This window comes from Bos indicus, chromosome 12 (assembly GCF_029378745.1).
Source record: "Bos indicus isolate NIAB-ARS_2022 breed Sahiwal x Tharparkar chromosome 12, NIAB-ARS_B.indTharparkar_mat_pri_1.0, whole genome shotgun sequence".
Lineage (NCBI taxonomy): Eukaryota > Metazoa > Chordata > Mammalia > Artiodactyla > Bovidae > Bos > Bos indicus.
The window spans coordinates 72443115-72458180 of record NC_091771.1 but is presented as its reverse complement, the minus strand read 5'-3'; the positions used below and the strand labels follow the sequence as shown (position 1 = coordinate 72458180).

The 15066-nt window shown below is 39.0% G+C and overlaps 1 protein-coding gene across 1 annotated transcript in view; it reads right to left on the bottom strand.

Annotated features, from left to right (window-relative positions):
* The window catches only part of LOC139186277 (ATP-binding cassette sub-family C member 4-like), a 158891-nt gene that overhangs the window by 88174 nt on the left and 55651 nt on the right, over positions 1 to 15066 (bottom strand). The window contains 2 exon segments of the mRNA XM_070800558.1: positions 13885 to 13971; positions 14297 to 14391. Coding sequence (XP_070656659.1) covers positions 13885 to 13971; positions 14297 to 14391 — 182 coding nt within the window.

The following is a 15066-nucleotide window of genomic DNA, read 5'->3' as shown; positions in this document are numbered from 1 at the left end:
TAATCATGTCCTCAAGTTCACATGTTGTCACCTTAGTCATCATTACCTTAGAATTTGGTGTCATGGACTTTAAAGAAGTAATGATTACCCTTAGTTATACTGGAACTAATCTAATGTGACTGGTGTGCTTAGATGAAGAGGAGACTAAGACATGGGAACAGAAACACAGACATGTAAATCAATGAAGTTAGAACAAACCACCTCACCATGCACAAAACAAACTCAAAATGGCTTAAAGACTTAATTATAAGACATGACATCATAAAACTTCCTGTAAAGATTATAGGCAAAACATTCTCTGACATAAATTATACCAGTGTTTTCTTAGCTCAATCTCTGAAGGCAATAGAAATATAAACAAAAATATACAAATGGATGCTTCCCTGGTGGCTCACTGGCAAAGAATCCACCTGCCAGTGCAGGAGACATGGAATTCTTTCCTGGTCCAGGAAGTTTCCCACATGCACAAAGCAATTAAATCCATGTGCCACAACTAATAAGCCTGTGCCCTGGAGTCCAGGACTTGCAACTACTAAGCCCACATATCCTAGAGCCCAAGTTCTACAACAAGAGAAGCCACCACATTGAGAAGTCCACACACCACAATATAGAGCAGCCCCTGCTCACTGAAACTAGAGAAAAGCCCTCAAAGCAATGAAAACCCAGCACAGTCAGGAATAAATAATAATTTTTAATTAAAAGAAAGCAAATAAGCAGATGGAACCTAATCAAACTTACAAGTTTTTACACAGCAAAGGAAACCATAAACACGATGAAGAAACAACCTACAGAATGGAAGAAAATATTGCAAATGATGTGACCGACAAGGGCTTAATTTCCAAAATATACAAACAGCTCATACAACTCAACAATAACAACAAAATCCAACTAAAAAACATGGGCAGAAGAACTAAATAGACATTTCTCCAAAGGACATGTACAGATGGCTAATAGGCACATGAAAAGAAGCTCATTTCTGTGAATTATTAGAGAAATGAAAATGAAAACCAAAATAAGCTATCGCCTCACACCAGTCAGAAAGACCATTAAGTAACAGTGGCTGAGAGGGAGTGGACTGCTTCAAGGGATTAGATCTGATAGACAGAGTGCATTAACAACCACAGACAGAGGTCCCTGAACTTGTACAGGAGGCAGTGACCAAGACCAACCCCAAGAAAAATAAATGAAAAAGGCAAAATGGTTGTCTGAGGAGGTCTTACAAGTAGCTGAGAAAAGAAGAGAAGCTAAAGGCAAAAGAGAAAAGGAAAGATATACCTATTGAAATGCAGAGTTACAAAGAATAACAAGGAGAGATAAGAAAGCTTTCCTCAGTGATCAATGCAAAGAAATAGACGGGAAAAAATAGAATGGGAAAGACTAGAGATTTCTTCAAGAAAATTAGATATACCAAGGAACATTTCATGCAAATATGGGCTCAATAAAGGACAGAAATGGTATGGACCTAACAGAAGCAGAAAATATTAAGAAGAGGTGGCAAGAATACACAGAAGAACTATACAAAAAAGATCTTCATTACCCAGATAACCATGGTGATGGGATCACTCACCTAGAGCCAGACATCGTTGGAATGTGAAGTCAAATGGGCCTTAGGAGCCATCACTGTGAACAAAACTAGTGGAGATGATAGAATTCCAGTTGAGCTATTTCAAATCCTAAAAGATGATGCTGTGGAAGTGTTGCATTCAATATGCCAGCAAATTTGGAAAACTCAGCAGTGGCCACAGGACTGGAAAAGATAAGTTTTATTCCAATCCAAAAAAAGGGCAATGCCAAAGAATGTTCAAACTACCACACCACTGCATTCATCTCACATGCTACCAAAATAATGCTCAAAATTCTCCAAGCCAGGCTTTGACGATATGTGAACCGTGAAATTCCAGATGTTCAAGCTGGATTTAGAAAAGGCAAAGGAACCAGAGATCAAATTGCCCACATCTGTTGGATCATCAAAAAAGCAAGAGAATTGCAGAAAAATATCTACTTCTGCTTTATTGATTATGCCAAAGCCTTTGATTGTGTGGATCACAACAAACTGTAGAAATTTTTTTAAAAGATGGGGATCTCAGACCACCTGACCTGCCCCTTGAGAAACCTGTATACAGGTGAAGAAGCAACAGTTAGAACTGTACATGGAACAACAGACTGTTTCCAAATAGGGAAAGGAGTATGTCAAGGCTGTATACTGTCACCCTGCTTACTTAACTTATATGCAGAGTACATCATTCAAAATGCCAGGCTGGATGAAACACAAGATGGAATCAAAATTGCTGGGAGAAATATCAATAACCTCAGACATGCAGATAACACCACCCTTATGACAGAAAGCCAAGAAGAACTAAAGACCCCCTTGATAAAAGTGAAAAAAGTGGGCTTAAAACTCGACATTCAAAAAACTAAGATCATGGCAGCTGGTCCCATCACTTAATGGCAAATAGATGGGGAAAAAGTGGAAACAGTGACAGATTTTATTTTGGGGTGTCCCAAATCATTGCAGATGGTGACTGCAGCCATGAAAGTAAAAGATGCTTGCTCCTTGGAAGAAAAGCGATGACAAATGTAGACAGCATATTAAAAAAGCAGAGACATTATTCTGCCAAGAAAGGTCTGTCTAGTCAAAGTTATGATTTTTCCAGTAGTCATATATGGATGTGAGACTTGGACTATAAAGAAAGCTGAGTGCCAAAGAATTGATGCTTTTGAACTGTGGTGTGGAGAAGATGCTTGAGAGTCCCTTGAACTGCAAGGAGATTCAACTAGTCCATCCTAAAGGAAATCAGTCCTGAATATTCATTGGAAGGACTGATGCTGAAGCTGAAACTCCAATACTTTGGCCTTGCTGCAAAGAACTGATTCATTTGAAAAGACCCTGATTCTCAGAAAGATTGAAGGCCAAGAGGAGAAGAGGATGACAGACGATGAGATTGTTGCATGGCATCACCAACTTTATGGACATGAGTTTGAGTAAGCTCCAGGAATTGATGATGAACAGGGAAGCCTGGCATGCTGCAGTCCATGGAGTCACAAAGAGTCGGACACAACTGAGTGACTGAACTGAACTGAGAGGCTATGGAGTAAAAGGGACCCTTCTACAGTGCTGGTTGGAATATAAATTGCTGCAGCCACTATGGATAACTGTATAGAGTTTCCTCAGAAAACTAAAAGTAGAATTACCTTATAAGCCAATAATCTCACTCCTGGGCATATATCTGGATGAAAATATAAGTCAAAAATATACATGTACTCCTATGTTTATGGCAACAATATTCACAATAGCCAAAACATGGAAACAACCGAAACGTCCATTGAGAAATGAGTGGATAAAGAAGACGTGGTACATATAGACAATGCAATACTATTCAGCCATGAATAAAAAAAAAGAAAGAAAGAAAGAAAGAATCCATTTGCAGAAACAGATGAACCTGGAGATTGTCATACTAAATGAAGTAAGTCAGAAAGAGAAAGCCAAATATCATATTAGTCACTTATATGTGGAATCTAAACTACGGCAGAAATGAACCTATTTACAAAACAGAAACAGACTCACAGATACAGTGAGCAGACTTTTGGTTGCATGGATGGAGGGAAGTGGTGGGGAGGGATGGACTGGAAATTTGGGGTTAGCAGAAGCAAACTATTATGTGTAGAATGGATAAACAACAAGGCCGTATGGTATAGCACAGGGAGCTGTATTCAATACCCTGAGATAAACCATTATGGAAAAGAATGTATATATGCGTATAGCTGTGTCACTTTGCTGTACAAAGAAACTAACACAATGTAGTAAATCAACTATATTTCAATAAAAACTTTAAAAAGCAAAAAAGAACAGAGACGCAGATTGCATGTAAACAGAGAGAAGACCATGTGAGGACACGGTGAGGTGGATGCAGTCAGAAGCCAAGGAGAGAGGATTCAGGAGAAACCTACCCACACCTTGAACCTATAGCCTCAAGAACTTTAACTTGAGAAAATTGATTTCTATTCTTTAAGCACCCCATCTGTGACAACATGCTATAGAATAAATGTTCTTCTCCTCAAAATCATGCATTGAGACCTACGCCCCACTGTGTTGGTATTAGGAGGTGGGGCCATGGGAAGGACCAGGGCATGAGGGTGGGGCCTGCATGATAGGGATTAGTGCCCTCATGAAAGGACCCATGTGGCTCCCTCACCCCTGCCACCACACGAGGACACAGGAAATGGGCCCTCAACAAACACTGACTCTTTCAGCACCCTGACTTGGATTTTCCCAGCCTCCAGAACCAGGAGAGAGAAATTTCCATCATTTCTAAGCCTCCCAGGCTCTGGTCTCTGTAAGAACAGCCTGGATGGACACAGACCTGGCAAACTAACACAGGACCTGACAGCGAGAATTCCCAAACAGCTTCTCTCTGCCAAACACCCCGCCTCCTCCAGCCCTGCTTCCTCCTCCCTCCACACCTGAGCTTCTATTCTTCCTACAGCAAAGGTGGTCCTCTTCTCAGCCTCCACACACCTGCCTACCTTGCAAGCCCCAGGGCACTGCCCACCAAGCCCTGGGCACAGGGAGCTTTCCAACTTCAGTGAAAGCCTCCAGCTGCTACTTCCACTTCCATTTAGCACTTACTATCCCGTATCAAACCTCAACCCTGACTAGGCTGAGGTTTCCGCAGGCATCCATCTTAACAAGTTCTACGTAGAGACAGGTCCCTTAGAGGAAGGAATGAGAGCTGGGTGTCCTAGTCTCCCTTAATTTGCCCAGGGTGGGTCCCTCTTCTCTCTTGGCTCAGTGTCCTTGTAAACTAAGAGGTTTTTGTGAAGTAACGTCTGTAAGGGCATCAATCTCAGTGCACACAGCAGGGTGTTAATAAGTGCACCTGGAAGACTCATTGGCTTTAACAAGGTGAACAACAGCAAGGGAACTAACCATGGGAAAGATGTGGAGGCTGCTTTAGGGAAAAAAAAAATTTGTAAGGCTTTGAAAAAGGCCAGTCTAGACTCCATAGAGGCCTCAGTCAGTGTGTGTTAGGACACCTTTTACACGGAAAAGCCTCAGAGTTGTTCTACTTTAGTCACTGTGTGGCCACCCAAGAGTCACTGACAAGTTCTAAATTCCAGAAACAGGAATGAGAGTCAAGACTTAAGCCAGGGGAAGCAGTGGTGGCCGGGGAGGTTCCCAGTAAAGATGCTAAGAAAAAAGAATGTGAGGAAAGAAAATAATTTAACATTTTTTACTGAGTTCATATGTACCTTCATTGGAAGACTGGATTCAGTTTTGGATCTCATACTTAAGAAAATGTAGAGATTGGACAACATGGTGGAGGTGTAGGTGGACGTGGAGTACATCTCTCTCCACAGATACATCAGGAACACACCTTCAGACACAGAAGTGCATGCAGAACACCAGCTGAGAGTGGATAGGAGTACCTGACCAACGGAAAAGAATATATAGAACCATGCAAAACTTGGTAGAATGAAGGACTAGGTGGAAAAACAGGAGTGTTAGTAGGACTGGACCTGCCCTTGGCAGGTGGGGGAACTGAAGCAGGGTTCCGATCCCCCCATCAGGACAATTGTCTGAGTCAGAGGAGAAACACATAAGGCTGAAAGTGAAATTGCTGGTCTGTGGCAGCCTAAACAGAATGAGAATCAGACAGTCCCTGCCACAGCCATACATACCCTGGACAGGAACGCTGGTCTCCTGGAAGAGGTAGCATCTGGGAGCTGGAGTTTAGTGATTGTGGAGCAAGCCCAGGGTGAGGGCTGCTGTTGACTGCAGAGAGATGGATCAGGGCAGATGTGAGGGAGGAGACTGTGATGGGAAATGCCTGTGGAGAAAAGCTGAGCAGCCATGGAAGCAAGGCGATACTGCTGAGTCACACGTAGGGGGTGGAGCCATCACCATAGCCTCTCTCTCCACACTCCAGCATTGGCAGCTGAACAGTAGAGAGGCTGGCCCATCAATCGTCTCATGCACTGAACTACAGAGTAGGGCCCCAGGCAGGGGAGCCCTCTAAGTGCCTAAATGGGGGGAGCTAACCAGAGATCAGCACAATGTTGGAGAGCATCCTAGGGAGGGGAGGTGGACTGTGACTCCCAGGGAGGGAAAGGACGCTGACAGCAGTGACTCAAGAAAAACATTTATTGTGTTTATGGTTTGACTTGTTCTGTAGATTCTTTTGGATTTTTTCCCCCTTTTTTTGCCCCCCTCTGTTGTAGTTGTTGATTTTATTGGCACTATGAAATCTAATTAAGCTTTTGAACTTTTTTTTTTTTCCCCCCATGAATCACCTCTGCCTCTGTGTTGGGCTTTTGCATTTTTGTGGAGTTTTCTTTTTTTTTTTAATTTTCTCTTTTTAAAATTTTTAAAATCTGTTATTACTATTTTCTAGATTTATTCCTTTGTTTGCTTTTCCTACTGTTCTTTTCAACTTGCAGTTAATCTTTAATGCATATAAATCTTCTTTATCTACCTCTATTTAACTTTGTGTATCTATTCTTTCTTTCTTGTCTTTCCTCTTAACATATTTGTTAGTTTTATTTTCATTGCTATATTCCCCAATTGGCACCTTGCTTTAGTTTTGTTTTCCAGTTTGTGCTTTAGTTAGTTTTGTTCTTAACTGGTAGATACAATTCTTGGTTTCCTTTGTTCGCCAGGGCAATGTATTGTACTTTATTTTTGTTGAACTTTTTTTATTTTGCTATGGGTGTGTATGTATATGTTTATGTTCAATCATAATTTTTATTGTTGTTATAAACCTCTGCCTCTACATTGGGCTTTTGCAGTTCCATGGAGTTTTCCTTTTTATTTCCCCCCCCACCGCTTTTTTCTTTCTTCTTCCTGTTTTTTTTTTTTTTTCCTTTTCTCTTTTTTTATTTTTTAATTTTTTAAATGTATTATATTTTTCTATATTATTCCTTTGTTTACCTTTCCTACTGTACTTTTTCCCTTGTAGTTAATCTTTAATGTACATAAATCTTCTTCACCTACCTCTATTTAATCTTGCATATCTATAATTTCCTTCCTTTCCTCTCAACATATGTGTTAGTTCTATTTCCATTGCTTTATTCCCCACTTGGCACCTTGCTTTCATTTTGTTTTCCTGTTTGTGCTTTAGTTAGTTTTGTTCTTAACTAGTAAATATAATTTTTGACTTCTTTTGTTTGCTGGATCAATCTATTGTACTTTATTTTTGTTAGATTGTTTAGACTTTGCTTATAGATGTATGTGTATATGTGTATATTCCATTATTTTAATTATTATTTGCCTGGCTTTGTAACTGCCATTTGTCTGAGGTTCATCTTTGGCTTCTTGTTTTGGGCTATTTGTTTTAATCTCACTTAATGCCATAACAAATCATTTGTGGAATCTTCATTCCTGACCAGGGATCAAGCCCTGAGCCTTTAGAGTGGGAGCTCTGACTCCAAGACCCTAGATGACCAGAGAACTAACCCTAGGAAGTATCAAATAGTGAGAACTCACACAAAGGAAAACACTTGAATACAAAACCTGGCATCAATAACCACCAGTAGCACCCTGTGCAGGACGCCTCACCTAAACAACAAACAAATTCAAAATACAAACTCAATCAACCAGCAAACAGGATTACCACCTCACTCAGCCTTACCAATAAGAGGAAAATCAAACAAACAAAAAAACTCAGAACAAATCTCACCCTAAAGGAAGCTTACACAAACACTGGAACAACCTTAGGAGGGCAGAAACCAAAAGGAAGAAAGAATTCAACCTTGAAGCCTGGGAAAATGAGATCTCAGACAAAGTTAAAATAATAATAATAATAATGAAAAGGCAGAGAAATACTACACAAATGAAGGAACAAAATAGAAAAACAGAAGTCAAAATAAATGAAGAGGAAATAGAAAAACTATTTGAAAAAGAATTCAGAATAATGATAATAAAGATGATCAAAAACCTTGAAAAAATGGAGAAAATGCAAGAATCAATTAACAAATGCCTAGAAGAATTAAAAAGTAAACATACAGAGATAAACAACAAAATTACTGAAATTAAAAATATTCTGGAAGGAATCAACAGCAGAATATCTGAAGCAGAAGAACGAATCCATGAGCTGGAAGATAAAATGGTAGAAATAACTTCTGAAGAGCAGAATAAAATAAAAAGAATGAAAAGAACTGAGGATAGTCTCAGAGACCTCTGGGATAATACCAAACACACCAACATCCAAATTATAGGGGTCCAAGAAGAAGATGAGAAAAAGAAAGGGTATGAGAAAATTTTTGAAGAGATTATAGTTGAAAATTTCCCCAACATGGAAGAGGAAATAGATGATCAAGTCCAAGAGGCACAAAGGGTCTCCCATACAGGATAAACCCAAGGAGAAACACGCCAAGACACATACTAATCAAGCTAGCAAAGACTAAACATAAAGAAAGAATATTAAAAGCAGCAAGGGAGAAGCAACAAATAACTTACAAGGGAAACCCCATACACTTAAAGAGCTGATCTTTCAACAGAAACTCTGCAGGCCAGAAGGGAATGGCAGGATATATTTAAAGTACTGAAAGGGAAAAATCTACAACCAATATTACTGTGCCTGGCAAGAATCTCATTCAAAACTGATGGAGAAATAAAAAAGCTTTTCAGACAAACAAAAGTTAAGAGAATTCAGTACCACCAAACCAGGTTTACAACAAATGTTAAACGGACTTAAACAATCAAGAAATACAAGAGGAGAAAAAAGATCTACAAAATCAACCACAAACAATTCAGAAAATGGCAATAGGAACATATATATCAACAATTACTTTAAATGTTGGAGAAGGCAAAGGCAGCCCACTCCAGTATTCTTGCCTAGAGAATCCCGTGGAAAGAGGAGCCTGGTGGGCTGCTGTCCATGGGGTCGCACAGAGTTGGACACGACTGAAGCGACTCAGCATGCCTCCATGCATTGGAGAAGGAAATGGCAACCCACTCCAGTATTCTTGCCTAGAGAATCCCAGGGACAGAGGAGTCTGGTGGGCTGCTGTCTATGGGGTTGCACAGAGTCGGACAGGACTGAAGTGACTTAGCAGCAGCAGCAGCACTTTAAATGTAAATGGATTAAATGCTCCAACCAAAAGACACAGACTGGCTGAATGGATAAAAAACAAGACCCATATACATGCTGTCTACAAGAACTCACTTCAGACCTCAAGGCACATATACACTGAAAGTGAGAGGATGGAAAAATATATTTCATGCAAACAGAAAGCTAAAGAAAGCTGGAGTAGCAGTCCTCATATCAGACAAAATAGACCTTAAAATAAAGAATAACACAAGAGTTAAGGAAGGACAATTCCTTCCATAATGATCAAGGGATTAATCCAAGAGGAAGATAATAACAATTGTAAATATCTATGCACTCAATATAGAAGCACCTCAATACGTAAGACAAACACTAACAGATAAAAAAGGAGAAATTGACAGTAACACAACAATAGTAGTTGTTAACAACAATAGAGTTGTTAACACCCCACTCACACCAATGGACAGATCATTAACACAGAAAATTAAGAAGGAAACACAGGTCTTAAATGATACATTAGATGATCTCATTGGTATTTTCAGGACACTCCATCCAAATGGAGAAGAACATACCTTGTTCTCAAGTGCACATGGAACATTCTCCAGGATAGACCACATCTTGGGCCACAAATCAAACCTCAGCAAATTTAAGAAAATTGAAATTGTATCAAGCATCTTCTCCGACCACAATGCCATGAGACTAGATATCAATTATAAGAAAAAAACTGTGAGAAACATAAACACATGGAGATTAAACAACACGTTTCTAATTAACCAAAAGGTTACTAAAGAAATCAAAAGGGAAATCAAAAAAATTCTGGAAACAAATAACAATGCAAACATGACAACTTAAAACCTGTGCGATGCAGCAAAAGCAGTTCTAAGAGGGAAGTTTATAGCAATATAATCCTGCTTCAAGAAACAAGAAAAACATCAAATAGACAATCTAACTTTATACCTAAAACAACTGGGAAAAGAAGAACAACAACAAAACCACCCCCCCCAATATTAGTAGAAGGAAAGAAATAAAGATCTGAGCAGAAATGAAAGAAAAATAAATGAAAGAAATAATAGTAAAGATTAATAAAACTAAAAGCTGGTTCTTGAGAAGATAAACAGAATTGATAAACCTTTAGCCAGACTCATCAAGAAAAAAAGAGAGAAGAATCAAATCAACAAAATTTGAAATGAAAAAGGAGAGGTTACAACAGACAATGCACAAATACAAATGATTATAAGAGATGATTATGAACAACTATATGCCAATAAAATGGATAACCTGGAAGAAATGGACAGATTCATAGAAAAGTTCAATCTTCCAAAACTGAACCAGGAAGAAATAGAAACAAGCAACCTAATTACAAGTGCTGACAGTGAAGCTGTAATAAAAAATCTCCCCAAAAAAGAAAATCCCAGGACCAGGTGGCTTCACAGGAGAATTCTATGAAACATTTAGAGAAGAGCTAATGCCTATACTTCTAAAACTTTTTCAAAAAATTGCAGAGGAAAGAACACTTCCAAACTCATTCTATGAGGCTGCCATCACCCTGATACCAAAACCAGACAAAGACAACACAAAACAAGAAAACTATAAGCCAATATCACTGGTGAACATAGATGCAAAAATCCTTAACAAAATTTTAGCAAACAGAATTCAGCAACACATCAAAAAGCTCATACACCATGATCAAATTGGGTTCATTCCAGGGATGCAAGGATTCTTCAATATATGCAAATCAATCAATGTGATACACCATATTAACAAACTGAAAGATAGAAACTATATGATGAAGAAAAAGCCTTTGACAAAATTCAGCACCCATTTATGATTAAAACTCTTCAAGAAATGGGCATAGAGAGAACCTATCTCAACATAGTAAAGGCCGTATAGGATACGCCTACAGCAAACATTATTCTCAATGGAGAAAAACTGAAAGCATTCCCCCCAAGATCAGGAACAAGACAAGGGTGTCCACTTTCACCACTATTATTCAACATAGTTATGGAAGTCCTAGGTATAGCAAACAGAGAAGAAAAAGAAATAAAAGGAATCCAGATCAGAAAAGAAGTAGTCAAGCTCTCACTATTTGCAGATGACATAATACTGTAATTGAAAACCCACAGAGTCGGACACAACTGAAGTGACTTAGCAGCAAAGAATGTATCAGAAAATTACTAGAGCTAACCAGTGAATTCAGCAAAGTTTCAGGATACAAAGTCAATACACAGAAATCTCTTGCATTTCAATATAGTAACAATGAAAAATCAGAAAGAGAAATTAAGGAATCAATCCTATTCACCATTGCAACAAAAAGAATTAAATATCTAAGTAAACTTACCTAGGAGACAAAAGAACTGGAAACAGAAAATTATAACACTAATGAAAGTAATCAAAGATGACATAAACATATGGAGAGAGATTTCATGTTTCTGGGTAGGAAGAATCAATACTGTGAAAATGACTATAGTACCAAATGGAATCTACAGATTCAATGTGATCCCTAGCAAATTACCAATGACATTTTTCACAGAATTAGAACAAAACGTTTCATATGGAAACACAAAGACCCTGAATAGCCAAAGCAGTCTTGAGAAAGAAGAATGGAGGTGGAGGAATCCACCTTCCTGACTTCAGCTTATACTACAAAGCTACAGTCATCAAGACAGTATGGTACTGGAACAAGAACAGAAATATAGACCAATGAAACAAGATAGAAAGCCCATAAATAAACCCATGCACCTAAGGGTACCTTATTTTTGACAAAGAACACAATAATATACAATGGGGCAGAGACAGCCTCTTCAATAAATGGCTGGGAATATTGGACAGCTAAATGTAAAAGAATGAACTTAGAACACTTCCTAACACCATACACAAAGATAAACTCAAAATGGATTAAAGACCTAAATGTAAGACCAGAAACTTTAAAACTCTTAGAGGAAAACATAAGTAGAACACTCGATGATATAAGTAAAAGCAAGATCCTCTATGACCCACCTTCTAGAGTAATGGAAATAAAAACAAAAGTAAACAAGTGGGACCTGATTAAACTTAAAAGCTTTTGCACAGCAAAGGAAACTATAAGCAAGGTGAAAAGACAACCCTCAGAATGAGAGAAAATAATAGCAAATGAAACAACTGACAAAGGATTATTTCCAAAATATACAACAAGCTTATACAACTCAATACCAGAAAAACAAACAACCCAATAAAAAAGTGGGAAAAAGATCTAAACAGATAGTTCTCCAAAGACACAGATGGCTAACAAACACATGAAAAGATGCTCAACATTACTCATTATTAGAGAAATACAAATCAAAACCACAATGAGATATCACCTAATACCAGTCAGAATGGCCATCATCAAAAAGCATACAAACAATAAATGCTGGAGAGAATGTGGAGAAAAGAAAATGCTCTTATACTGTTGGTAGGAATGTAAATTGATACAGCCACTATGGAAGATGGTATGGAGATTCCTTTAAAAAACTACGAATAAAACTACCATATGACCCAGCAATCCCACTCTTAGGCATACACCCTGAGGAAACCAAAATGTAAAAAGACACACATATCTCATTGTTCATTACAGCAGTATTTACAGTAGCTAGAACATGGAAGCAACCTATATGTCCATCGCAGATGAATGGATAAAGAATTCATGGTATATATACACAGTGGAATATTACTCAGCCATAAAAATGAACACATTTGAGTCAGTTCTAATGAGGTGGATGAACCTAGAACCTATTATACAGAGTGAAGTAAGTCAGAAAGAGAAAGATAAATGTTGTATTCTAGCTCATATATACAAGATCTAGAAAAATGGTACTGAAGAATTTATTTACAGGGCAGCAATGGAGAAACAGACATAGAGAATAGACTTACGGACATGGGGAGAGGAGTGGGGAGGGTGAGATCTATGGAAACTTACATTACCATATGTAAAATAGCCAACGGGAATTTGCTGTATGGCTCAGAAAACTCAAACAGGGGCTCTGTATCAACCGAGAGGTGTGCGATGGGGAGGAAGATGGGAGGGAGGTTGTAAAGGGATGTATGTACACCTATGACTGATTCATGTTGAGGTTTGACAGAAACAACAAAATTCTGTAAAGCAATTATCCTTCAATAAAAAAATAAATTCATTTTAAAAAGACTTAAGTCAGATTATAGTTGACCCTACATTGTAGGATTAAGTATTGATTCTAGTAAGCATCCATGAAATAAGTGAAATGATTGAAATCATACTTAGATGTGGAATAAATGTTCTCAAATTCTAGACTTTATTAATTCTAGGTTTAATAAAGAATTTATTTTCAAAGTCATAGAATAACAAGTATAAACTAACAAGGTCTTTCCACAGAAGCCCTGTGTCAGACCTGAAAACTTTTCTTCTAATGTGCGTTAAACAAATGATGAAGGAAAAGGACTGGCAGCCAAGCAGCAGGATATAGAGGCTCACTCTCTGATTTAAAAACATGTTTTTTAAAACATCATGTTTTTTATTCCTGAAGTCTGGATCCATCCACAGTGTCTGGATCCATCAACTGCAAGTAGCAGGGAGACCTTTGCCATATATCCCTCACTCACTAAAGCACAGACTCCACTGGCCTCCACACACTGTAAGTACCTTTTGTATTTTCCTATCTGGACTTCAACATGATGCAAAATTTTTCTACGATGGGTCTTCTGTGGAGGGAAGGGAGGGGAGGGAGGAACACCAGGGCAAAGCAAGTTGAGTCTCCTGAAGCACAAAGGCTTTCCTGAGCTCTCTTCCCTGATTTCTACAGGATTCTTAGAAAACAGAAATGATAGAAAACAGGAGCAAACCCACTGTTGGAACAAGTGCCTGCTGACTCCTGCATCCACTGTGCTGAGCGGAGAGTCCAGGAGGTAGATGTCTGCATCCTGATACACGGCTCTAGAAAATGTAGATAGACGTCAGAAGACACTTCACACGCCCATCTCTAAAAGTGTAAGATGTAGTAGAATATATTTTAAATCTTTTTCCTATTCCCCTTTCCAATCTCCATATAGGATTTACTGCTTTTGAAGTAAGGAGATCTAAATGGGTCCCATCTCTGAATTATGATGGTGTCCAACAACTTCATGTTCCTTCTATAAGCCCAGGGAAAGGGCCAAGACCCTACTTCACACAGGCCCACCCAGGAATGGGGTCTGCGTGCTCATGTCCAATAGGAGCCAAGAAGGAGGAGGGGCAGGATGGCAACTGAAACCCCATTTACCTGGCGAGGCTGACCCGGGCTTTCTGTCCTTCACTCAGCGGGACTCCTCTGTCTCCTATCTCAGTTAGATCTCCTTCCTTCAAAAGCTGTAAATCCTATATGGAGATAGGAAAGGAGAATAAGAAAAAGATTTAAAATATATTCTACTACCATCTTACATTTTAGTATTAATTCTTCATACAAGTAATTGATTAACGTGCATGCATGTCAGCTGCTAAGTAGTGTTTGACTCTTCCTGGCCCCATGGACTATGGCCCGTCAGGCTCCTCTGTCCATGGGATTCTCCAGGCAAGAATACTGGAGTGGGATCGGATCCATGTTTCCTGCACCGGCAGGTGGATTCTTTACCACTGAGCTACCAGGGAAGCCACAACAGTGGGTATATGCTAGAGTAACTGTAACCTTGAACACACACACACACACACACACACACCGCTCTTAGTGTTTTCTATTTGTTTTCATTCTTTAGCTTTTCACACCATCTATGCATTTGACTGTTTGAACAGATATTTATTGGGAATCAATGAATTCAGTTGTGAATAAACAAAGCTCCTAGAGTTTCTCTCCATGGTGGGAGAGGGATGATATGGAAAACAACCTGAGTGTAAGTACTGAGGATGAGAATGAAAGGAAGCTGCTCAGGGGGATGGAGAGTGAAGGAGGGAAGTGAGTCCACACTGTTGGGGGAGGGCTCTGCTCAGAGCCGATGTGAGCAGATCTAGGGGAAGGGGTGGTGCTCAGGCAGACCCTGAAAGGCTGCTCCTCACAGA